General features: G+C 42.4%; 1 protein-coding gene and 1 pseudogene across 5 annotated transcripts in view; one reads left to right on the plus strand and one right to left on the minus strand.

The window, feature by feature from the left end:
• The first annotated feature begins 8,735 nt into the window (after positions 1-8,735).
• ABL2 (ABL proto-oncogene 2, non-receptor tyrosine kinase) overlaps positions 8,736-25,630 on the plus strand; it is a 127,656-nt gene continuing 110,761 nt past the window's right edge. For 4 of the 5 annotated variants that reach the window (XM_050783366.1, XM_050783414.1, XM_050783385.1 and 1 more), the window contains exon 1: positions 8,736-9,191. In XM_050783366.1, the coding sequence (XP_050639323.1) occupies positions 9,035-9,191 (157 nt within the window). In that variant the 5' untranslated portion in view covers positions 8,736-9,034. Of the gene's footprint in view, positions 9,192-9,336; positions 9,727-25,630 lie in introns of those variants that run through there. The other variant, XM_050783406.1, reaches the window with a different exon arrangement.
• LOC126950222 (UDP-GalNAc:beta-1,3-N-acetylgalactosaminyltransferase 1-like) lies at positions 16,003-17,298 on the minus strand (annotated as a pseudogene).

Below are 25,630 nucleotides of genomic sequence, written 5' to 3' on the forward strand. Positions count from 1 at the left end.
GACTCCATCTCAAAAAAAAAAAACCAGCAAAATATTATGGCCATGTTTTCAACCTGCCACAGGGCTTTAATGTTTTTTTGTGTGTGTTTTTTTCGAGACAGAGTTTTGCTTTTGTTGCCCAGGCTGGGGTGCAATGGTGCGATCTCAGCTTACTGCAACCTCTACCTCCCGGGTTCAAGCGATTCTCCTGCCTCAGCTTCCCAAGTAGCTAGGATTATGCGCATGCACCACCACACCTGGATAATTTTGTATTTTTTAGTAGAGACGGGGTTTCACCATGTTGGTCAGGCTGGCCTTGAACTACCGACCTCAAGTGATCCACCTGCCTCGGCCTCCCAAAGTGCTAGGATTACAGGCGTGAGCCACCATGCCTGGCCTTTAATTTTTTTTTTTTTTTTTTTAATAATTAACTAGCTATATGGCTTTGGGTTATGACAAAAGCGTAGATTCTTAGAAACAGACGGGACCAGGCCAATCTTAAGTCCCACTACTTAATACATTTCCTCTGCCCTCTGCCACCCCCAGCTCCTCTTCTTTTCCCATGTGATGAGATGTTCCTGGATAAGCTCATCAAGCCTCTGTGCCCTGCTTAGGCTGTTTCCTCTCACTTGAAAGCCAGTACCTCCTCCCCCTGCCCCATCTTTTTATTGAAGTATAGTGTTCATACAGAAAAGTGCATATGCTTACCCACTAAATATGTACAATTATTATGTTCCAATTAAAAATAATTTTAACAGAAAAGTATTTATGTGTGTACATTTGACCCCTGAACAACACGGGTTTGAACTACAAGGGTGTAGTTATATGTAGAGTTTTTAAATCAAAGGCTGATGGCTTCAAGGGATGTGAAATATGCACATACATAAGTTAACTTTTTGTATAGGAGGGTTCTGCAGGGTGCACTGGGCAACTTGAGTATGCACGAATTTTGGTATACATGAGGGGTTCTAGAACCAATCCTTCATGTATACAGAGGGACAACTGTATATATATATGTGTGTGTGTGTATATATATATGCATGCATACACACACATATAGAAATCACATAAAATATATATCTCTCTCATAAGTTTACTGCTTGACAGATTTTGCAAAGTGAACACTTCAGGTCATTAGCATCTGAAAGCAGAACATTACCAATACCTCAGAAGCCCTATTCATGTCTGTGTCTAAATTTCTTCGTTTTAAAAGGGCACCAGTTATATTGGATGACTTCACTTTAACTCGATTACTTCTGTAAAGACCCTATTTCCAAAGAAGTTAACTTTCTGTGGTACTAGGAGTTAGGGCTTCAACTCCTAGTTTTTGGGGAACACAATTCAACCCATCGAATAGGTCATGTTAGAATTCAAGACATCCGAGATTTGATGAAATCATGTTTATAATCCATTTTTTGCTTAAGCTAGTTTGAGCTGATTATCTGGTATAATCACAATGTAACCAATACAATCAATACAAATGCTCTGGTGCAACCATGTTTGCCTAATGCGAATTACTTACACATAATTAGTAAACTGGAGAACGGTGTCAGTAGAACAAGTAACTTGTGTTACTTCACTTGGACTTTTCTCAGCATGTTAATGTTTTGAAGTGATATGTAATAAACATCCTCACAATCAGAGAAAGCTTTTAGCAATTTATGAAGACTTAAAAAAAACATAACTGAACCCTGCAGAAGTGCCGACTTTATCGTGAATACAAGTGCCTCCCTTCAGTGTATAAGCAACTAGTTTGGTGGCTTCAGGAACCACCAAACTTTCTACTGAGCTCTTTAGAAAGCTGCCAAGAGCAGATGAAGAAGGTGCAAAGACAATGTCCTGTGTTCTCCTTTTAGAGGGTTTTCCAGACCTTCCTCAGGATCCTAGTTTCCGCTCCACTTCGTAAGTGCATCTCTTGTGACTCTGCTTTCTGCCAAAAACGGCAAGCTAAATTTGTTTCTCAATGTTCCCTAAAAGGCAGTGCTCTTCCCATTTTTCTGAGGTAACTCCTACTTATCTCTTACCTCTTCCCCTTTGCCTGCCCCTGGGAGAAGTTCCACATCTTCTCAATTACCTTACCTTCAAACAGTTATGTGTTTCCACAGCAACCCCTTATCCCCCATCAACACTTATTACATGTTATTGTAATTACTTGTTTATGGCTGTTTTCCTCACTAGAGCATAAGCAGGTTGGTCTTAATCACCAGTGTATCTCCAGTAACTAGTACAGTGCCTGGAATACAGAAAGTACTCATTAAATATGAATTAAATCTGCTGGGCATGGTGGCTCATGCCTGTAATCCCAGCACTTTGGGAGGCAGAGGTGAGAAGATCACTCGAGGCCAGGAGTTCAAGACCAGCCTGTCCAACATGGTGAAACCCCATCTCTACTAAAAATACAAAAAATTTAGCCGGGTGTGTTGGTGGGCGCCTGTAATCCCAGCTACTCAGGAGGCTGAGGCAGGAGAATCACTTGAACCTGGGAGGCGGAGGTTTCAGTGAGCTGATATGGTGTCACTGTGCTCTACCTTGGGCCACAGAGCCAGACTCCATCTCAAATAATAATAATAATTAAATAAAATAGAATGTTAGAAATCTCAATTTTCTATCTTTTGATAATTTGGTTGTAGTAATTTGCTAAGGCTGCCATAACAAAGTACCACAGACTGGGTGGCTTAGACAACAGAAGTTTATTTTGTTACAGTTCTGGAAGCTGGACGTCCAAGATCAAGGTTGGTTTCTCCTGAGATCTCTCCTTGGTTTGTAGATGGCCACCTTCTCCCTGTGTCTTCGCAAGGTCTTCCCTCTGTGTGTGCCTGTGTCTAGATTTCCTCTTCTTATAAGGACACCAGTCCTATTGGATTAGGGATCATCCTAATGGACTCATTTTAACTTGGTCACTTCTTTAAAGACCCTATCTCCAAAGACAGTCACATTCTGAGGTACTGCAGGTTAGGACTTCAATATTTGAATTTTGTGGTAGGGGGACCCAATTCAGATCATAAGGGCCTTACGGAGGAGAGCTGAGGCACTCCAACCGGCAGCAGCACCAACGGCCAGACGTGTGCATTCAGTCATCATGCCCCTTCTAGCCCAGCCAATGCTATTATATGAACCAAGGTAAGTTCAGCAGAACTGTCCAGCCAATCCATAGAATTGTAAGAAGTAATAAATCACTCCTGTTTTAAGCCACTAGATTTTTGAGGGATGTTTTGTTATGCAGCAATAGAGAACTGAAACAACACATCTCACATAAATAATAAACTAGGCCCAGGACCACTGCACTACTACAGTTAGTGATAGGCTACATGTTAAATGGATTGTTTAGTCAGCTATTTCATTACCTTTGAAAGGGAAATGAGTACTAATTTATTAATTTTAAATGAATAGATATTATTGCTACTGGTAACATTTATACAGCACTTGGCCAATTGTTTGAAGTAGTCTCTTAATAATTTATAAGGTTTTAAGGTTTTTTAAAATCAAAGAAATGTTGCATCATACACTCTTGGGGCTAAAAGGAACAAGAGGTCATTTAATCTGTCTCCCTACTTTCAAAGAGAATGACTAATTCGGTGCCAGCCACATAAAAATTTTCTAACTCCTCCTCCCCCTCATTATCTCATCCAAAAAGACTTTTACAGTGTCAATCTGTAAATGGAACTGTATTTGGCACTGTACAGGTCTTTAAAGATTTAATGCAACAAAGCAGAGACAAATCACATAAACAAAGTCCAAAGAACTGCATACATAAACCGTTGAAGAAAAATGCTGGCCAGGCAGCAGTGGCTCACACCTGTAATCCCAGCACTGTGGGAGGCTGAGGCGGGTGGATCACGAGGTGAGGAGTTCAAGACCAGCCTGGCCAAGATGGTGAAACCTTGTCTCTACTAAAAATACAAAAATTAGCAGGGTGTGGTGGTGCATGCCTGTAATCCCAGCTACTCAGGAGGCTGAGGCAGAAGAATTGCTTGAACTTGGGAGGTGGAGGTTGCCGTGAGCCGAGATCATGCCACTGCACTACAGCCTGGGTGACAGAGCGAGACTCCACCTCAAAAAACAAAAAAAAAAAAGAAAAAGAAAAATGTTATACATAAAATTGCAACAAAATTTTTTTCTCTCAGTTTATCTACATAAACATTTTCAGCCCAAGTAAATATAAATAGATAAACATAACTATATAAGCATACGCATATATTCAGGAAAATAAAAGATTTGGGGAAACATGATAGCTTTCAAATATGTGAAGGACTTCATGTGGAATGAAGATTAGATTTGTTCTGTGTAGCTACATGGTAGAATTAGAACTGGGGTGAAACAGGTGGAAGTTTCAGGGGAACATTTTTCAGTTTATCTTTAGGAAGAATGTTTTAATAATTAGAACCCTTTGAAAGAAATGGATACCCTCACTGGAATTACTGCAGAGAGGATTCCAGGAGATTAGCCTAGATGACCTCTAAGTTTCTTTCCAACTCTGACACTTGAGTCATGTGTCATAACAAAACATATCTGAGGGATATAGAGAAAGGTAAGTGAATTTTACAACAAAAGAATTGTTACCAACTGTGGTTGTTTAAGGCCTGTACTGAGTAGAGTCCAAGGAAACTGTTAGGTCTGTATTGATAAGTCTGAGGTTCTCTTATCAAGGAGGCAGGATCTGAATAGAATACTGAAGGGGACAGGAGAATCCTGTAAGGGAGTCACCCGAGACTTTTACTAGGGAGAATATAATTACTGCAAAAGTCATAGCTAAAAGGGATACATCTCAGAAATAGGCTAATTGGATAAAGCATGTATGCCTGCCATAGGAGGGGTGGAGGTTGGAGGAACAGGAGACGGAAGAACATTAGGCAATTATAATCCAGGTTATCCTGGAAAATAACTTCGAAACACTAGGTGAAATGTCTATTTTATTTGAAACAGAGACTCCCTCTGTCACCCAGGCTGGGGGGTGCAGTGTCGCAGTCGCCTCTCACTGCAACTTCTGCCTCCTGGGCTCAAGCAATTCTCCTGCCTCAGGCTCCGGAGTAGCTGGGATTATAGACCTGTGCCTCCAAGCTCAGCTAGTTTTTGCACCATGTTGGCCTGGCTGGTCTCAAACTCCTGACCTCAAGTGATCCGCCCACCTTGGTCTTCCAAAGTGCTGGGATTACAGACATGAGCCACTGTGCCCGGCCTGTTAGGTGAAAATTTTAGACTTAGACTTTGTACATAATGAAGGAGAGGAAGAATGTGGTCAAAGCTACGAGAGAAGTAGTTTCTGTTGAGTGAGTTGCTTGGTGCTAAAGGTGAGGAATCTCTAGGAAGAAAGGGCTAGTAGCAGGAGAAACCAGCACAGCGATGACTTGAGCCTAAGCTAACACTGTGTCTTACATAATGCTGTTTATACAGATGAAGAGGTAGATATGAGAGACACTGTAAAACCGTAAAAAGTATGGCAATAGCCTAGAAACACAGACCGGTGAAGTCAGGGATTAGTGAGGCATTACAGCTCCTTCCTTCTGGAAAGAGTGGTATTGCTCCTGTAATAAGGATGATGAGGATGAAGAATATCTGTGTCTTCAGCACGCCTTGTTGCTGTTGGTGATGTGTCTGATCTTTTATGCTGGCCTCTGGCCATTGCTCACATAAGGCTGTCCCTGTGCTATGTGCACCATCCCTGCTACTTTCCCTGATTTCGGCCCCTGCCTGGAGCTCTCAGCTCTCTCAATTCAGTCTAAAACAGAATATTTGGGATTATTTTAGATGTTGAGTTGTTGTGGCAGTAACCGCTGCTTATGGTAATGAACCTTAGGTAATTCTCAGGCAAGTCACTTTGGCTTGCTTATACTGAGGTGAAATAGTTTCCTGTACCTAATTAACCAAGTCTCTCTAGTCTATTTCCCTACTCTCCCTATTCTGAAAGTTCTCTTCACTTTAAAAATGAAAGAGTAGAGCTGGGCACCATGGCTCACACCTATAATCCTAGCACTTTGGGAGGCTGAGGTGGGTGGATTGCCTGAGCTCAGGAGTTCGAGAACAGCCTGAGCAACAACAGTGAAACCCTATCTCTACTAAAATACAAAAAAGTAGCCAGGCGTGGCGGCGTGTGCCTGTAGTCCCAGCTACTCGGGAGGCTGAGGCAGGAGAATTGCTTGAACCTGGGAGGCAGAGGTTGCAGTGAGCAGAGATGGCGCCACTGTACTCCAGCCTGAGACTCTGTTTCCAAAAAAAAAGAAAGAGTAGAAAACGCTGGCAAGATAATGGATGTAAACTAAGTCTCCACTTACATAGTTGCTTTAGTCTATATAGGATCTTAAGAATCAACGGTAGAGGAAATCTTCATATGTAAAACAAAGGTATTATGTAATACTTCACGTATACTTTGAAGGTGTTACCCAGGTAGGTATGACGAATAAAGGGATTATATGATTCTACAAGTTTTTATTGGTTGGCTGGTGTTTTTGTTTTTAGTTATATACAGGGTGGCAGGTAGAGGGGGCTCACCTGAATAAACACTTTATAATTTGTCCCATGATCTAAGTATATATACATATATATATATAATTTGAAAAAGTTAGGCTTGTAAAACCTAAAATCATTATGTTTTTTGTATTAATAGTATATGCATATATGACACTAGTTATATGCCAAATGTTGTTTTAAGTACTGTATATATCTATAGACTAATTTAATTTTCACAATATTCCTATAAGGTAGATACTGTTTGTTATCATCATCAGTTTACAGATAATGTACTGAGACACAAAAAGGTTATGTGCTTTGCCCAGATCAAATAGTTCATAAGTATCAGGGCCGAGTGATGAACCCAAGCAGTCTGGCTTCAGAGTCCCTGCCCTTAGCCACTGCACTCTACTACAGGCTGAGCATCCCTTATCAGAAATGTTCAGACCACAAGTGTTTCAGATTTGCGAATATTTACATACACATAATGAGATATCTTGGGGATGCGACCCAAGTCTAAACACAAAATTCATTTATGTTTCATATATACCTTTATAGACATAGCTTGAATGTAATTTAATACAATATTTAAAAAATTTTGTGCATGAAACAAAGTTATGTTAAGTACTTATGTGTGAAATGTTCCACCTATGGCGTCATATTGGTGCTCAAAAAATTTTGAATTTTGCAGCATTTTGGATTTTGGATTTTCAGATTTGAGATGGTGAACCCATATATTCACCTATTTTTATATAGTATGCATGAATTAGCAGAGAAACCAAACCATTACCCCCAAATTAAAATTTTCTCCCATGATGAAAATCATACAGTGAACCAAATTCTGGCTCTGTGACATCTTTATCCCTTGTGAATGAATTTTTTTCAGTAGTTGCAAACACTGGGAATTAGAAGAAAAGAAAGGTATTTTAAACACAGGGAAATTTTAATCCAAATGGAAAATTCATATTTTATCCAGTGTTTACACATAGTGTTTCCGGAAGTTCCCATTTTGGAGGTAATTTCAGTTATTTCTGGCCACACCCTGGATGGCAATGGAATAATTTCATAGTGCTTTTATAACAGGCAATATCTACGTCAGTGGATGGTTCATCTAAGTTCAACCTGGTTCAGGAAAGATATGCAAAGGAGAGCTTCATCCACCTCCTCTCCCAACCCTACCTTTCCAGTGGTTGTTTTGTTCCTTCTTTGCAGTGGCTCCCGTCCTGTCTAATTTAAGCAAAATTTCAGTTTTTTTTTTTTTTTTACCTCCATTAACTTATACTTTTCATAAAGCAAATTGGGAAGCCAAAAGAATAACAGGAGAATGATCGAGCTTTTTGAGAATTAAAAAATTTGAATTAACATTAAGATGCAAGTAAGCACCGTGGGAGAGGGGCATGGCGAGTCAATTGTATATAGTATACGTGTGTGTATAAAACACTTCTTTCGTGCCTCATTCACCCTCTTTAGACCGCATAAGCTAACATGAGTAAGTTCTGACTCAGAAACAGGGTCAAAGATGTATATTTTTTCTCCTTTGTCATCAAAAGAAGACCTGACCACGTGCACAGTGTATAAAGGATGCCAGTGGGAAGATTAACTTTACCGTCAGGCATTGTAAGGGAAACAGAAACTCACATGTGGTGAGATAGGAGTTCAAGAGGAATTCATGGTAATATAATATGAGGAATGGGGCTACAATTGCGTCCCCAATGAGACTATAGAAGGCACACAATCTAGGCGAGTGCGATTTAACATCATGAAATAATCTCCAAAAATTAAAATCAAATAAGGTAGCATTTTACTCTCTTCTTGTAAATTTTATACCATTTTAATTTTTACTGGAGGCCTGCTGCTGACAAGGGTATTTAAAGGGATCCCCCTGGGCATTTCAGAGATCCTCAACTGGATGGCAAGGACCAAATAAATGCCTTGTGCTTTTCTGCCCCACCTGTGCCTGCACCTGAGGGGCGCACGCGGGGGCACTCAGCCCTCGACTCACTGATTTGACAGGTGGAAGTGGGATGGGGAAGGCCGGAGACCGACCAACCCCAAAGGCAGTAGCGTGTGGAGCCGAACGTGGGAGGGGGTCGGCTGAGGCGGATTGAGGGGTGGGATGCCGAGGTGCGGCGACAGGACTCGGAGGACGAAAGACTGCAGCAGCGGTGGTCGCCAACTGAGGTGGGCACTGGGGGACCCACCCTGCGAGGAGGCGGGGGCGGGGGCGGGGGCGCGGCGCGGCAAGGCGGGGCGGCAGCCGGGAAGCCCTCCTTCCCAGCGGCGGAGGTGACTGGCGGGCGGGGGGCGGGAGACGCTCTGTCCCACGCTTTCCCAGCGCTCGGTGGTTTAAAGATGGCGGCGGCGGCAGCGGCGGCGTTTGGGGCGCGGAGCCGCGGGAGGAGGAGGGAAAAGCAGAATCTGTGAGTCGCCTGGAGGCAGTGCGGCGGCTGCCGTGAGGAGTCCGGGTGCGGAGCCGCCGGCGCCCCAGCCTCTCAGGGCCAGGGTCTGGGCTGGGAGGGAGAGGCCGGAGCAGCGCCAGGAGCCCGAGGCCGGAGTCGAGGAGGAATGTGACCAGGGGTCGGCGGGGGCGCGGGAGTACGCGAGAGCAGGGATGGGGCAGCAGGTGGGCCGCGTCGGGGAGGCTCCGGGGCTCCAGCAGCCTCAGCCCCGCGGGATCCGGGGCAGCAGTGCAGCCAGGCCCTCCGGCCGCAGGCGGGACCCGGCGGGGCGCACCACAGAGACCGGCTTCAATATCTTCACCCAGCATGGTGAGTGTGTCCCGGAGCCGGCGTGAGGGCGTGCGGGAGGCCGGGGGTGGGGTCGGGGCGGGGTGGGTGACGGACGGGCTGCCCGGGGGGTCGGGGGTGGAAGGTGCCTGAGAGTGGGGGCGGAATCTGCTGCCATCTGGTTCAGTCCTGGGAGGCGAGTCACACCCCTCCCCCCTCGCGTCTCCAGCTTGGCTGGCAGATCCCGGGGGCGGAGAAGGAAAGAGAAGTGGGCTTGGGGACCCTGGATGGTCTGTCCTCTACTCTGGGACGGGACTATGCGGCTGGAGAAAGAGAGTGAATGGCAGCTTCAGGAGAGGGAAGGATGAAGGGCAGTATGAGCTCAGTCCCAGAGGTGGGAGCATAAACCCGTCGTTAGTGAAGGGGAAATGGGTTGTGTCCTAAGGGACTGGGAAATAGGAACCGAATTTCAGGAGATTGTGGCGTAGAAGGTAATGTGTTTACGTCAGGTGATGAGCAGTGTCACGATAGTGAACTGTGGAGTGCCCAGAAATGCCTTTCTGTAGGAAAGATGAAGGTAGCATCTCATCACTTTTGACATGCTTTTGTGGTTTGTTTTGTTTTGTATTTCGTTTTTACTAGAAGTGAAAGGCTTTGCCAAAGCCTCTGTACTATGCTTCAGAGTAGGACACACAATTCTGAGATTGCTGGCAAGGGTTAGAGGTTGGTGGGCATGGTTAGGACTTCAGTCAGTATTTTTCCCCTTCGTAGTGTGTGTGTGTTCGCGTGCCCATATACATACATACATGTATGTGTGCTCCCTGTAGTCTGAAACCTATTATTTTGATCTCATTGTCAATGTATTTTTAGAATAGTTGTCTCCAAACTGTTTTTTTTTTTTTTTTTTTTTTTGAGACAGAGTCTCGCTTTAGTGCCCATTATGGAGTGCAATGGCGGGACCTCGGCTCACTGCAGTCTCCGCCTCCCGGATTCAAGTGATTCTCCTGCCTCCCGAGTAGCTGGGACTGCAGGTGCGCACCACCACGCCTGGCTAATTTTTGTATTTTTGGTAGAGACGGGGTTTTGTCATGTTGGCCAGGCTGGTCTCGAACTCCTGACCTCAGGTGATCCGCCTGCCTTGGCCTCCCAAAGTGCTGGGATTACGGGTGTGAGCCACCTTTCCTGGCCGCAACTCTTTTTTTTTTTTTTTTTTTTTTTTTTTTTTTTTTTTTTGAGACAGAGTCTCATTCTGTCACCCAGGCTGGAGTGCAGTGGCACGATCTTGGCCCACTGCAACCTCCGCCTCCCAGGTTCAAGCGATTCTCCTGCCTCAGCCTCCTGAGTAGCTGGGACTACAGGCGCCCGCCACCATGCCTGGCTAATGTTTTGTATTTTTAGTAGAGATGGGGTTTCACTATGTTGGCTAGGCTGGTGTGGAACGCCTGACTCATGATCCACCCGCCTCAGTCTCCCAAAGTGCTGGGATTACAGGCATGAGCCACTGCGCCTGGCCACATGTCTCCTATTAAAGATGTGCTTGAGTGTCTCTTTCAGGTATATGAACACTTTGTGAAGGTGATATATGAGCTAATCTTTATTAAAATGACTTCCTAAAACATAGGATGGAAGAATGGATTAGTAGTTTACAGGGAAGAAATCATCCAAGTAAGCTTCACTTTGTGGGAAGTGTTACTATGCATTAAACTTGGCCTAGTAGGCAGTGATGATCCTCCTCCTCTACTATCTTATTCGGTATATAAGATTTTCCAAGAAAGAGGAAGTAGTGAAGAATGGAATAGGAAGACATTTTGAGGATTTGGATCCATGGAGAGGGAGAACAGGTTGGGCAGAAGAAACAACTTGAGCAAGAACATGGGAATAGATATAATTTGATGATAGGATAGTGAGGAGACATCTGTCAGGAATGAAGCATCATTATGAGTTGGAAGAAAAAGATCATAGAGCAAAAATTGGAAGAGTCGAGTTCTGGTTCTGGCTTCACCTGGCTGGGTGATTTTAGTCACCATCTTTGGGTTTCTTTATCTGTAAAGTGAGGAGGTTGGACTGGATGATCTCTAAGATACTTTCTGATTTTAAGATTTTATGATTCTAATTAAGAAGCAGTAGAAAGAAAATTTTGATAGGCTGGATGGGACTGGGTTATGGAAAATCTGGCAGAGAAGTTTATATTCGTTTACCTGATTGGCTAGTCTTCACCTGAAAGACTGGCCTTGAGTGGTGGCAGTGGAAATAGGAGGAGTAATTTCAAGGGGCCTTTCATTCATTCAACAAACAAGGGGTTTTTTTGAGCACCTATTACATACTAGGTTGTGGGAATGTTGCTGTGAACATAACAGAGTCCCTGCCCTTTGGAACTTAAAGGACTTTATGATTTGATAGAGGATGAAAGAAGAGAGATCACTTTGGAGTATTTGTTAAGGGCATGAACTCTGGACCCATTTTTCCTGGATTTGAAACCTTGCTTGGCTGCTTATGAGCTTTGTGACCTGGGACAAGTTATTTAACTTTTTTGTGCCTTGGACTCTTCATTTGTAAAGTGGTGATAATAATAGTATCTAGTATTAAATGAATAGTGGCTGGGCACGTAGTATGAGCTAAATGTGTGTTAGCTGCTGCCATTACTAATACTACTGTTATTATTAAAAATAGGGATAATTCAGCTGGGTGCGATGGCTCATGCCTGTAATCCCAGCACTGTGGGAGGCCGAGGTGGGTGGATCACGAGGTCGGGAGTTTGAGACCAGCCTGAGCAACATGGTGAAACCTTGTCTGTACTAAAAATACAAAAATTAGTTGGGCATGGTGACACGTGCCTGTAGTACTAGCCACTCAGGAGGCTGAGACAGGAGAATCACTTGAACCCGGGAGGCAGAGGTTGCAGTGAGCCAAGATCGTGCCACTGCACTCCAGCCTGGGCGACACAGCAAGACTCTGTCTCAAAAAAAAAAAAAAAAAAAATAGGGATAATTCAAAGATGACACCAGGATTCAGAACCTGGCTAACTGGAATGATGATGATTCTATTGACAAGTTTGGAAGTTAGAAGCTGATTGAAAAAATGGGAATAGGGCAAGTTTATTGCCAAAGACTAGTATGAAAAGAAAGGAATTAGCAAATAATATAGGAAACAAAGATGAAGTGAGTACTGTTTTTTAGACAGATGAGTTTTAAAACTTTTTTTCTGTAGATCATAGTTTCTTAACCTTGCCGGCATTGTTATTTTGGGTTGGCTAATTCTGTGTTGTGGGGGGCCGTCTTGTGCATTGTAGGATGTTTAGCAGCATCCCTGGACTCTACCCACTAGATGCCAGTAGCACCCTCTTTTTGCCCCTTACTTGTCACAAGTAAAAATGCCTACAGACATTGTTCAATCTCTTGGGGGGAGCGGAATTGCCCCTAGTTGAGGACACCACTTAGAAATGTGATAGATTCTGAACTGAATGAATGAATGAACTAGATTCATAAGCTTCTCAGTGGATGTATCATTTGACATTAACATGGTAAATCTAGATGCTCGAATCTAGTGTACAAATTACTGTCTTGAGTTTGCAGTATTAAGGTATTAGCACATAATTTCATATATGAACGTTAGGTCTGTTAGACTCCTGAGGTTTTTTTTGTAGGTTTTAATGTAAGCCAAATAATACATTTAGTTAATCAGTAAAAAGGTACATGCATTATGGAAATGGTTTGTCAGAGTCCAGGACTTTTCTTTCTTTAGCTAAAATGGTCATTTTTCATTGTTAATAATATGTGGGTAAGCTGTGGTGATAATTGGCCTTGCCAAAAGTGATTTTTGTGAATATACTTTAGAAGGAACAAAATAGGGCCGTTTTTGGTATGAAAGGAGTGAGTGCTGTGTGACTTTTCTGAGCTCTGCTATTTTTTTTTTGTAAACACTTACTTTTATTTATGTTTTATTTTAGAGAAAAGTCTTGCTCTGCCACCCAGGCTGGAGTGCTGTGCTGCGATCATAGATCACTGCAGCCTTAAACTCCTGGACTCAAGTAATCCTCCTGCCTCAGCCTCCCGAGGAGCTGAGACTACAGGCACATGCTACCACACCTGGGTAATTTTTTGTATTTTTTTTTTTTTTTTTTTTGTAGAGACGGAGGTCTCACTATGTTGCTCAGCTGTTCTCAAACACCTAGGCTCAAGTGATACTCTGCCTCAGCCTCCCAAAATACTGGGATTATAGGTGTGAGCCACCGCGAGAGGCAAGCTCTGCCATTAAACCTTTTTGGTGAGCTGATGTTTTGTGACTAATAATCTAGGGTTGAATACTTACTTGTCTGTATCACATATATCTTTTAACAGTTGAATGATTTTACTTCAGCTTCCGTCTCTCATTTTCTAAAAATTCTATTAAAATTTAACATTAGGCTGGGCACAGTGGCTCACACCTGTAATCCCAGCACTTTGGGAGGCTGATGTGGGTGGATCACCTGAGGTCAGGAGTTCGAGATCAGCCTGGCCAACATGGTGAAACCCCGCCTCTACTAAAAAAATACAAAAATTAGCCAGGTGTGGTGGCGGGCACCTGTAATCCCAGCTACTTGGGAGGCTGAGGCAGGAGAACCCCCTGAACCCAGGAGGCAGGGTTTGCAGTGAGCCGAGATCGTGCCACTGCACTCCAGCCTGGGCGACAGAGCAAGACTCCCTCTCTAATAAAAAACAAACAAACAAACAAAAAACCTTAAATTATGAAGTTTGGAATAACAAAAATTTTTCCTTAAACTCATTATTTTAAGTGATCTGATTTATTTATTTATTTATTTTATTTTGGATCTGTGTTTTTTTTTGTTTTTTTTGTTTTTTTTTGTAGTGAGGTAGGGTCTCACTCTGTTGCCCAAGCTGGAGTGCATTGGCGAGATAATGGCTCACTGCAGCCTGGGACCTCCCAGGCTCAAGTGATCCTGTCACCTCTCAGCCTCCTGAATACCTGGGACTGTAGGTGTGTGCCACCATGCCTTTCTCTCTCTGTCTCTTTTTTTTTTTTGGTAGAGAGTTTTGCCATGTTGCCCATGCTGGTTTTGAACTCCTGGGCTCAAGTGATCTGCCTGCCTTGCACTCCCAAAGTTCTGGGATTACAGGTGTGAGCCACCACACCCGGCCAGTAGTTCATGTGGAATGAAGGCTGTCAGCACCCCAGGTTGAAAACGATACTATGGAAAGGACAGGAAGGCTGTTGCAAGGGAATTTTAATTATGGTGACTTAATATAAGAACTAAACTTCATTTTTTATTTTTATTTATTTTTATTTTTTTCTTGAGCACCAATCCTGAAGACTAAACTTTTAAAAATAAGTCAGCTGTTAGATTTTTATTAACCTCCAAATCTGTGTAAGTTATAGATGTGTAGTGGGGGTCTGTATTTTTAGCAAAGTAGTAAGTTGTAATACAGATTCTGTTATCGTAGCCCAGTTGGCAGTAAAATTCCAAGTAAAGTGATGAAGTCTGAAGTTTCTCCATAAGGGTCTTCAGCCTGATTTATTCAATAGTTTATTTATTTACTTAGGTGGGTTTTTTTTTTTTTTTTTTTTTTGGAGACAGGATCTTGCTCTGTTGCCCAGGCTGGAGTGCTGTGGTGTGATGATAGCTCACTGTAGCCTCAAACTCCTGGCTGAAGCCATTCCTGACTCAGCCTTCTGGGAAGTTGGGACTATAGGTGTGTGCCACTATGCCTGGCTAACTTTTAAATTTTTCTGTAGAGATGGGATTTTGCTGTACTGCCCAGGCTGGTCTTGAATTCCTAGGCTCAAATGATTCTCCCACCTTGGCCTCCCAAAGTGCTGGGATTACAGGCATGAGGCCCTGCATCTGGGGCCTCATTTCTTTTTTTTTTTTTTTTTTGAGAGGGAGCCTTGCTGTGTCTTCCAGCCTGGAGTGCAGTGGCGTGATCTTGGCTCACTGCAACCTCCACCTCCTGGATTCAAGCAATTCTCCTGCCTCAGCCTCCGGAGTAGCTGGGATTACAGGCAGCTACCACCACGCCCGGCTAATTTTTGTGTTTTATTAGAGATGGGGTTTCACCATGTTGGTCAGGCTTGTCTTGAACTCCTGGCCTCGAATGATCCACCCCCCTCAGCCTCTCAAAGTGTTGGGATTACAGGCGTAAGCCACTGTGCCTGGCCTTTTTTTTTTTGTTATTGTTGTTTTAAAGGTATTTAATTCCTCTGAATATCATCTTTAAAGGACCTGACTTGATTTTTGTCAAAATAAATCATAAGATGTAACCAGTCTGTGGGTTCTTCATGAGTTTCAGGCCAGGCGCGGTGGCTCACACTTGTAATCCCAGTACTTTGGGAGGCTGAGGCGGGCGGATGACAAGGTCAGGAGATCAAGACCATTCTGGCCAACATGGTGAAACCCTGTCTCTACTAAAAATACAAAAATTAGCTGAACGTGGTGGCGTGCACCTGTAATCCCACCTATTCAGGAGGCTGAGAGGCAGGAGAATCACTTGAACCTGGGAGGCAGAGGTTGCAGTGAGCCGAGATCGTGTTACTGCACTCCACCCTGGGCAATGAGCAAAAATCCCGTCTCAAAAAAAAAGTTAGACAGGCATGGTGGCGGGCACCTGTAATCCCAGCTACTCGGGAGGCTGAGGCTGGAGAATCACTTGAACCCGGGGGGCAGAGGTTGCAGTGAGCTGAGATGACACCACTGCACTCCAGCCTGGGGGACAGGGCGAGACTCCATATCAAAAAAAAAAAAAAAGAGTTAAGTGTAAGGCAGTAAGTACACTGACCTCCCCATGAATTTTTCACGGCACAAACTTTAACACTTTCTGCAGAGTATCCTGTTCGTCTAGGCTTTTCATAGAATGTGAAGTTAATGGCATGTGATGTTACTTAGCGTAATCTGCTAAAAAGTGATCGTCTGCTTGGAAGAAAAGCTGTGGGCTGCAATCACACATCCAAATTGACAGACATCTGAATGGATTCTATATAAAAAGAAAAGATTTGTGTCTTCTGGAATATGAATGTCCACTTTTAATAAATTCAAACAGATCCTGACATAAACATCATGGATTTTACGTGACCCATGATTTCATGGATTCTTGGCACCAAATCTCTGGGCATTGTATAACCCAACCCACTGCAGTAGGGAGGAAACAGCTTGAAAGGACACTCCTGGTAGGAAATATGGGTTTTTTTTTTTGGCAGGTAAAATCCTCTATGGGAATAATTATCAATTAGAGGATAACCTGTGAAAAACTTCTCTGAGTGGTTTAAGTTTAAAAGATTTTACACTGAATTGCCAGTATTGATGAAAACATAAGTGTCTGTCTTCATGATGTAGTTGACAATGGGGCAAAACTCAGTTACCCACCTGAATGCCATAATAGGTTGTTTTTGTGGTTTGTTTGAGACGGAGTCTTGCTCTGTCACCCAGGCTGGAGTGCAGTGGTGCGATCGCAGCTCACTGCAACCTGTCTCCTGGGTTCAAGCGATTCTCCGGCCTCCGCCACCCAAGTAGCTGGGATTACAGGCACATGTCATCACGCCTGGCTAATTTTTGTGTTTTCAGTACAGATGGATTTTCACCTTATTGGCCCGGCTGGTCTCAAACTCCTGGCCTCAAGTAATTCACCCTTCTTGACCTCCCAACGTGCTGGGACTACAGATGTGAGCCACTGTGCCCAGCCAGTCTTTAAGGTCAGGTTTTTGTATGTGTCTAAAAACTCTTGTTGGATTACGTCACCATAAAGAAGATGTTAATCCGCTGAGGACAGTGCTAACAGTTTGTCTTCTCTTTTAGCCTGTTGGCCTAATAAGAAAAATGTAAGAACCTCATATCCCCATCGAGACTTTTTTCACCCCAAGGAACTCTAATGGCCTGTCTGACTTTCACATCTGAGGGGTGGGAGGTCACTAGGATAACCAGAATTGGATTTTGATGAGAGCACTTTGAATGCTCTCAAAGTGTGAAGTAAAAGCCTCATCTGTAAATTGGCTCATACTTGTAAAAGTACGTCCAGTCTACACATTCTGTCACATTGTAGTGGGGAAGACTGAGAGGTACCACATCAGGAGGAGAGTCAGGAGCGGCAGTGGCAGGAGACCCCATGTGAGAGATCTCAGTGGGAAGGGCAGTCTGGAGAGCCAGGGCCATCCATAGCAGCTCAGAAGCTTGTGAACTGCGAGTTCTTCTTGACTGATTTCTTCTGAGTGAAAAGACCTTCAGTTTCACCAGTTGAACATTCAGCAGTATGTAGTTGTCAAAACTAATGCTACTAAAAACCAGACTTTCAGATTGGCTTAAACTTCTGCCATATACGGCTTATAAAACACACACCTGTAGAATTTCAGAAGAGATTAAAGCACAAGCTGAAGTTTGTTTTCTGCATTCCATGCTTTAGTCAAAACACTCAAGATTTGCTGTGAACTACTCCATAAATAGAAAAAAAGACATGGTTTGGTAATTTCTTCCTTGGTAGTAGATTTTCCTGAGAAAGCAACCACCTCCTAAACAAGGCACTCTCCTGTGTAGCACACACCCAGCTCGCAAGTGGCAGGCAGCTGGTGCTCAACCTGCTTTAAACAGAAAACAAAAACCAAACCAGAAAAACCAGCATCCCCCCACCATTGTATGTTTTTATTCTTCTTTGCTTCAGTCTCTTTCAAAATAGGGAATGATGATAATATTTGTGTAGTTTTTAGAGCTTTTGAAGACCTTTATGTCTTTCATCTCTTTTGACCTTTACAAATACTCTGAAATAGGTGAAGCAGGTATTAATCTTCCCATTTTGTAGATGAAGAGGAGTTTAGAAAATTAAGTGACTTCTTGAGGTCACATAGCTGTTAAAGGATAGAGCTGGGACTGATAGTTTTGTCTCCAAGTCTTGCCATAGTGTAGAGATTTAGAGAATGTGGGTTTTAAAATCAGTTATAATTGGATATAAATCCTGCTTTGTGTCTGACATTGGTACATGGTTTATCCCTCACAACAGGTTGTTGCAATAATTAAATGATAAAATTGTACGAGACTCTTAAGGAAGTGCCAGGTACTGTGGTGCTCAATAAATATCAGTTTTATTGTCATTATTTACCTCAAGATGATTGTGAAGATTATATGAGTTGTATGTGAAAATGTTTTGTAAACCTGAGCACTGCCATTGTTACTGCGATGGCATGCCAAAGCGTAGAATTGCCTTAGCATTTATATTTATTACTTTATTTTCTCTTCTTATTAAGTTACTCTTATTAGAGGATTTTCAGAAAGCAGTAAAAGGTAAGGGAATTTTGGGGATCTGAAATCACAGGAGAATCTGAAATCACTTTAGGTCTACCTTCCTTGTAAGGTAAGTCATACCTTCTCTAGACCATTTATTTGTCTTTGTCTTAGGGATTGGGTGTCAGTATATGTAGTGCATGGTTCTTACAGACATCTTTTTCTTCCATCAAATAACTTAAACCAGAAACACTGGCAAATGCAAATTTAAAGTTGATAGAGACTTCATTCTAAGTTGGCCCATTTGTTTGCTGGTTAATAGTTAATGACTTTTTAAAATGACTTTGTTGTAACCTTCTTTATCTGACATCCTTTAAGACCTTTTTTTTTCTTCTCTGTTTTCTTCTTTTGTTCTCTTCTTTTTTTCTTTTACCTCTGGATGTAAAGTTTCTTCTTAAAAGCTTGTTTAGGACAGGCATGGTAGCTCACGCCTGTAATCCCAGCATTTTGGGAGGCCGAAGCAGGTGAATTGCTTTAAGCTCAGGAGTTCAAGACCAGCCTGGGCAACATGGCGAAACCTTGTCTCTACAAAAAATACAAAACCTAGCCAGGTATGCTAGTGTACACCTGTAGTTCCAGCTACTGGGGAGGCTAAGGTGAGAGGATCACTTGAGGCCAGGAGGTTGAGGCTGCAGTGAACCATAATCACGTCACTGCACTCCAGCCTGGGTGACAGAATGAGAACCTGTCTCAAAAAGAAAAAAACTTGTTTAGTACGATTATCTTCTTGAAGTTGTGAGTCAAATGGGCTTTTTCTTAATATGGCACTGCATATATAGAGACTTCAAAATACTTCAGAACATTTTCAATGTTAACAAATGTCTTCTGGACTAGGTAAATATGTAGCTACTTCAAATCATAAGAACAGTTCTGAAACTTGAGTGTGGAGAGCTTGTAAAAGCAGATTGCTGGGTCCCACCTCCAGGTTTTCTGATTTAGGGCTGAGGAGGAGCTCAATAATATGCATTTCTGGCAAATTTTCAGGTGTTATAGGTGCTGCTGGCTGGGGACCATGCTTTGAGAATCCCCTGGTCATGTGAGATTAAGAAGAGTACTTGGCCTGGCATGGTGGCTCACACCTGTAATCCCAGCACTTTGGGAGGCCAAGGCGGGCGGATCACAATGTCAGGAGATCAAGACCATCTTGGGCAACATGGTGAAACCCCATCTCTACTAAAAATACAAAAATTAACCGGGTGTGGCAGCATGTGCCTGTAGTCCCAGCTACTCGGGTGGTTGAGGCAGGAGAATTGCTTGAACCAGAGAGGCAGAGGCTGCAGTGGGCTGCAATCACACATACCACTACATACACTACGAGATCATACCACTACACTCCAGCCTGGGCAACAGAGCAAGACTCTGTCTTGAAAGAAAAAAAAGAAGAGTACTTGATCAGAGGTGATTCAATGACTGTCAGAAAACAGGATGTAATGTACTCTCTTCAAAACTAGTTCAGAAATTCATTTGTTCCTAGCCTGTTAGTGTCCACATGCAAGTCACCACAGTCTTACACCATTTTTTTGGTGGTTTATCTCTATAAGTTCATACATTAGAGGTCTCTTGAGAGACACATTTTTGAAAGAATCTGGAGTTACCAGGGAAAGGGGAAGTAGGAAACAGTTCTGCTGATTCATTCTTGAGCAGATTGGGCTTCAGTTCCTGGAAGAATTAGGTAATGAAATAATTGGCATTTATTGAGGGCTGTGTGCCAGTCATGTTCTAAGTACTCAATATCTGTTTTTTCTTTTAAAACTCGTAAAACCCTAGTTGCTCAAATTAAAAAATATTAGAGACCAAAGAAGATGGGATGTCTATTTGTGATTCTATAGTTTTGGTATATGATGGTACCTAGTTATCTTTTAGAATATGTGTGTTTGTAGTTATACATATGTATGTATACATACACAAAGATTTTTAGGCATTTTTTACCCCATCTGTCTTGACCAGTGATGAGGTTTTCAGACTGGTAGGCCAGGGTTAGATTGTATGTGGCTATAGATTGAGTCTTAGATATATATGATGGTCTAATGAAGGAGAGGTAGGCACTCACCGTACCATTTGGAATCTCGTGGTAATGTTGAACTACTGTCTTAATCTTTAGGCCTAGTGTTACTAATATTTTATTTTATTTTATTTTTGAGACGGAGTCTTGCTCTGTTGCCGAGGCTGGAGTGCAATGGCGTGATCGAGGCTCACTGCAACCTCCACCCCCCGGGTTCAAGCGATTCTCCTGCCTGAGCCTCCTGAGTAGCTGGGACCACAGGCGTGCGCCATCACACCTGGCTAATTTTTGTATTTTTAGTAGAGATAGGGTTTCACCATGTTGGCCAGGCTAGTCTCGAACTCCTGATCTCAGATGACTCATCCACCTTGGCATCCCAAAGTGCTGGGATTACAGATTACAAGTGTGAGCCACCGCACCCAGCTGAGCCACACGCCGAGCGGCCTTTTTTTTTTTTTTTTGAGACGGAGTCTGGCTCTGTCACCCAGGCTGGAGTGCAGTGGTGCTATCTTGGCTCACTGCAATCTCGGCCTCTTGGGTTCAGCCTCGATCTCCTGAGTTCAAGCGATTTTCCTTCGTCAGCCTCCCACAGAGGTGGGATTACAGGTGCGTGCCACCATGCCTGTCTAATTTTTGTATTTTTAGTAGGGACAGGGTTTCACCCCATTGACCAGGCTGGTCTTGAGCTCCTGACCTCAAGTGAGCCACCCGCCTTGGCCTCCCAAAGTGTTGGCATTACAGGCGTGAGCCACCGCACCTGGCCTCCAATGATCTCATATTAGAATCTATGTAACTGGCCAGGCGAGGTGGCTCATGCCTGTAATCCCCAGCACTCTGGGATGCCGAGGCAGGTGGATCATGAGGTCAGGCCTTCAAGACCAGCCTGACCAATGTGGTGAAACCCCGTCTCTACTAAAAATACAAAAATTAGCTGGGTGTGGTGGCGCACGCCTGTAGTTGCAGCTACTCAGGAGGCTGAGGCAGAAGAATTGCTTGAACCTGGGAGGTGGAGGTTGCAGGCCCAGATCACGCCACTGCACTCCAGCCAAAAAAAGAAGAATCTGTGTAACCACATAATATATTTAGCTTATTATTGCAATATGCAACTTATAAAGACCTTTTCCCCCAAGTAATATGGCAGGAGAATTTAAAAAAAATTTTAGCTTAACACTCCAGAGCATTTTCTGTTTTTTTATTCATTTATTCTATACTAATTGCCTATGTTGATGGCTCTGAGAGAATTTTTAGATACAATTTAGACAGAACTGCTATCTAAAAGATTGTTGCTGATCAAATAGATGTTGATGAACATCCTTACGAAACAACTAAAAAGAGATTTGTGTGTCTGTGTTTGTGAGGATTTTTTGTGCAAAAACTCTTGGTTACCAATCATTGCCTTTTTGGATTGAGTGCATAATTTCAGTATGTAAATTTGTTGTCATTATACTAATTAAAACATTCTGTAAGTATTTTCATATGAAATTCACTCAAATAAATGCATGGATAAATACACATTAAATATATTACTATCCAAAGTTTAAACTTAGTTGCTTAAAAATATAAAAACAACACTGAGCCTTTTTCCCACTTTGCTTGTTGCTGTAAATGTGCTGATTCTGCTGTGATAGAACTGCCGGCTTCTCCATAGTGAACTCTGCCAGCATTGGCTTTTGATCCAGCAGAACACTAAAGCTGGGCAGGCCCAGGCCATTTGTATTCTCGGGTTTGCTTTCTAGGGAGAAGTGTTCAGAAACCTTTCACTTCATGCGGATAAGGTCAAAGAAGATGTTCTGGAGCTTAGTATAATATGTAATACGTACACATGCAATTTTGTTAACATGTTTCTCTCTGTGTGCTAATTCCAGCAAATTAAAATAACAATACTGAGTTAGGACTGAAGATTACCACTTAGCATTTTGTTTCTAGGTAATTACTAAGAAAACATTTAAAAAAAAACCTGACAATACTAAGAAGTACAATCTGTATCACTCATCTGTTCCTTATAGGAAAGAAAGGTTGATACACAAAAGTTTTTGTTACAGTAGCCTTCTTTTACTTATTTTGAAATTGGCATTTTTCTTTTCTTCTTCTTCTTTTTTTTTTTTTTTTGACACAGAGTCTCACTCTGTTGCCTAGGCTGGAGTGCAGTGGCACAATCTCAGCTCACTACAACCTCTGCCTCTGAGTAGCTGGGATTATAGGCGTGCGCCACCACGCCCGGCTGATTTTTGTATTTTTAGTAAAGAAAGGGTTATGCCATATTGTCCAGGCTGGTTTCAGACTCCAGGCCTCAAGTGATCCACCTGCCTTCGCCTCCTAAAGTTCTGGGATTACAGGCATGAGCCACAGCGCCTGGCCATGCATTTTTCAATTACATAAAAATATACAAAGGTATCTCAAGGTTAAAAAAATAATAATTCAGAAGCATATAGACTAGACATGAAAGTACCCTTTGACATTCTTGGCCCAATACATATTCTCTTTTTAGAAGAAACTACTGTTTGTGGTTTGATAGGTGTTTTCCACACCCAGCCATTTCAGAACTTTCTATATATTTACATATATATGAGTATATATATTAATACTTCTCTTGCTGTTTCATAAATGGCATTATACTGTATGAATTTTCTCCCCAGTTTTTTTCTTTTTTTCTCGTAGACCGAGTCTTGTTCTGTCGCCCAGGCTGGAGTGCAGTGGTACGATCTCTGCTCGTTGCAACGTCCACCTCCTGGGTTCAAGCGATTCTCCTGCCTCAGCCTCCCGAGTAGCTGGGACTATAGACACGTGCCACCACACCTGGCTAATTTTTGTAATTTTAGTAGAGAAGGGATTTCACCATGTTAGCCAGGCTGGTCTCAAACACCTGATCTCAGGCAATCTGCCCACCGCGGTCTCCCCAAGTGCTGGGATTACGGGCATGAGCCACCATGCCGGACCCCCAGTTTTTGTGTGTGTGTTTGTCTGGAAGATCTTTCTATTCCAGTGTTTGTAGATTACTCATCCTTTTTGACAGCTTTATAGTGTCCCATCCTCTAGCCATATATTTAACCACTTTCTTACTGATGAATACTTGTTTATAAGATTATTTAAATCTTCTCCATCTTTCCTGTGTTTTTTCTTTATATTTGTAATTTGAATGCATCCGAAGGGTATATATATTTGAGCCTGGAACCAACTTAATGTTTTTCCATCGTATTAATTTATGCATAGGCCATCAGTTCTCCACTGATTTGAAAAGCCATATTTATCATATATTATATTCTCATATATATATAGGTTGTTTTAAAACTCTATTGTTCCATTGATCTTTGTCTCCTCCTGCACATTGTTAATATACTATTTTAATTATTGTAAGCTTGTATAGTGTATATGTATATCTGATTAGTTCCCCAATCATGTTGTTGTTCTTAAAATTTTATTTAGATGTTGCATCTTTTTTTTTTTTTTTTTTTTTTTTTGAGATGGAGTCTCGCTCTATCACCCAGGCTGGAGTGCAGTGGCGCCATGTCAGCTCACTGCAAGCTCCGCCTCCCAGGTTCATGCCATTCTCCTGCCTCAGCCTCCCAAGTAGCTGGGACTACAGGTGCCTGCCATGCCTGGCTAATTTTTTTGTATTTTCAGTAGAGATGGGGTTCACCGTGTTAGCCAGGATGGTGTCGATCTACTTACCTCGTGATCCACCCGCCTCGGCCTCCCAAAGTGCTGGGATTATAGGTGTGAGCCACCACACCTGGCTTAGATGTTGCATCGTATATCTTCCAAAGATCTTTAGGATTATGTTGTTAAGATTTAGGAGATTTTGATGGTCATTATGTCAAATTATAGGTTAATTTTTCATTATTGTGTTCTTATGGCCAAGAACATGACATCCCTTTGCCAGTCCAGGCAAATATTTTTTTGCCCCTCAGTAAAAGATTTTTCATTTTCTTCATCTTGTTTTTGGACATTACTTGGGAGGTTTATTAGTGGACATTTTATGATTTTTGTTTTAAGTGTAATCTTTCCTAATTGCTTATTGCTAACATATAGGAAGCCTTGATTTTGTATGTCCATCTTGAGTCTAGGTTTGGTTGCCTTACTTGTATTGCATCTAATAACTTTGTACTGACATTTTTATTTTCTTGAAACTGATATTTCTAGAGAGTTTTGTTTTGTTTTGTTTAAGAGATAGAGTCTTACTCTGTCACCCAGGCTGGAGTACAGTAGCATGATCATAGCTCCCTGCAGCCTCCTGGGCTCAAGCAATCCTCCTGCCTACAGCATGCCAAGGTACTGGGATTACAGGTGTGAGCCACCATGCCTGAACTCTTTTTAGTTATTTTTACCACAATAATACATGCAGGCAGTTTTAGAAGTCAAAGAATATGACAAGGTTTAAAATGGAAAAAAAAATTAGCAGCACCTGTCCATTTCCTCCCTATGTTGGTACTGTCCAGGATGGCAGCTAGTAGCCACTGTGGCTCTTTGAGCACTTGAAATGTCCTTTGTCCTAACTGAGAAGTATTGGCCAGAAGTGGTGACTCATGCCTGTAATCCTAGCAGTTTGGAAGGCTGAGGTGGGAGGATCACCTGAGCCCAGGAGTTTGAGACCAGCCTGGGCAATATAGTGAGACCCTTTCTGTATTTAAAAATAAATAAATACAAATAAGCTAATTGAGAAGTACTGTAATAAAATACACATTGTGTTTCAAAAACTCAGTATGGAAAAAATGAATATAAAGTACTGCATTAATTTTTTTTATTGATTACATGTTTTAAATAATATTTTAGATAACAGACTAATATATATTAAAATTAATTTTTTGAATTTAAATTTTTGATGTAGTTATTAGAAAAGGTAAAATGGCATTTGCAGCTTGCATTATATTTCTTTTTTTTTTTTTTTTTTTTTTTTTTTTTTTGAGACGGAGTTTCACCTTGTTGCCCAGGCTGGATTGCGATAGTGTGATCTTGGCTCACCACAACCTCTGCCTCCCGGATTCAAGCGATTCTCCTGCCTCAGCCTCCCGAGTAGCTGGGATTACAGGCATGCACCACCACGCCTGGCTAATTTTGTATTTTTGGTAGAGACGGGGTTTCTCCATGTTGGTCAGGCTGGTCTTGAGCTCCGGACCTCAGGTGATCCTCTTGCCTCGGCCTCCCAAAGTGCTTGGATTACAGGCATGAGCCACCATGCCCTGCCCAACTTGCATTATATTTCTAATGAACAGTGCTGCTTTAGAT

Source organism: Macaca thibetana, chromosome 1 (assembly GCF_024542745.1).
Source record: "Macaca thibetana thibetana isolate TM-01 chromosome 1, ASM2454274v1, whole genome shotgun sequence".
Classification (NCBI taxonomy): domain Eukaryota; kingdom Metazoa; phylum Chordata; class Mammalia; order Primates; family Cercopithecidae; genus Macaca; species Macaca thibetana.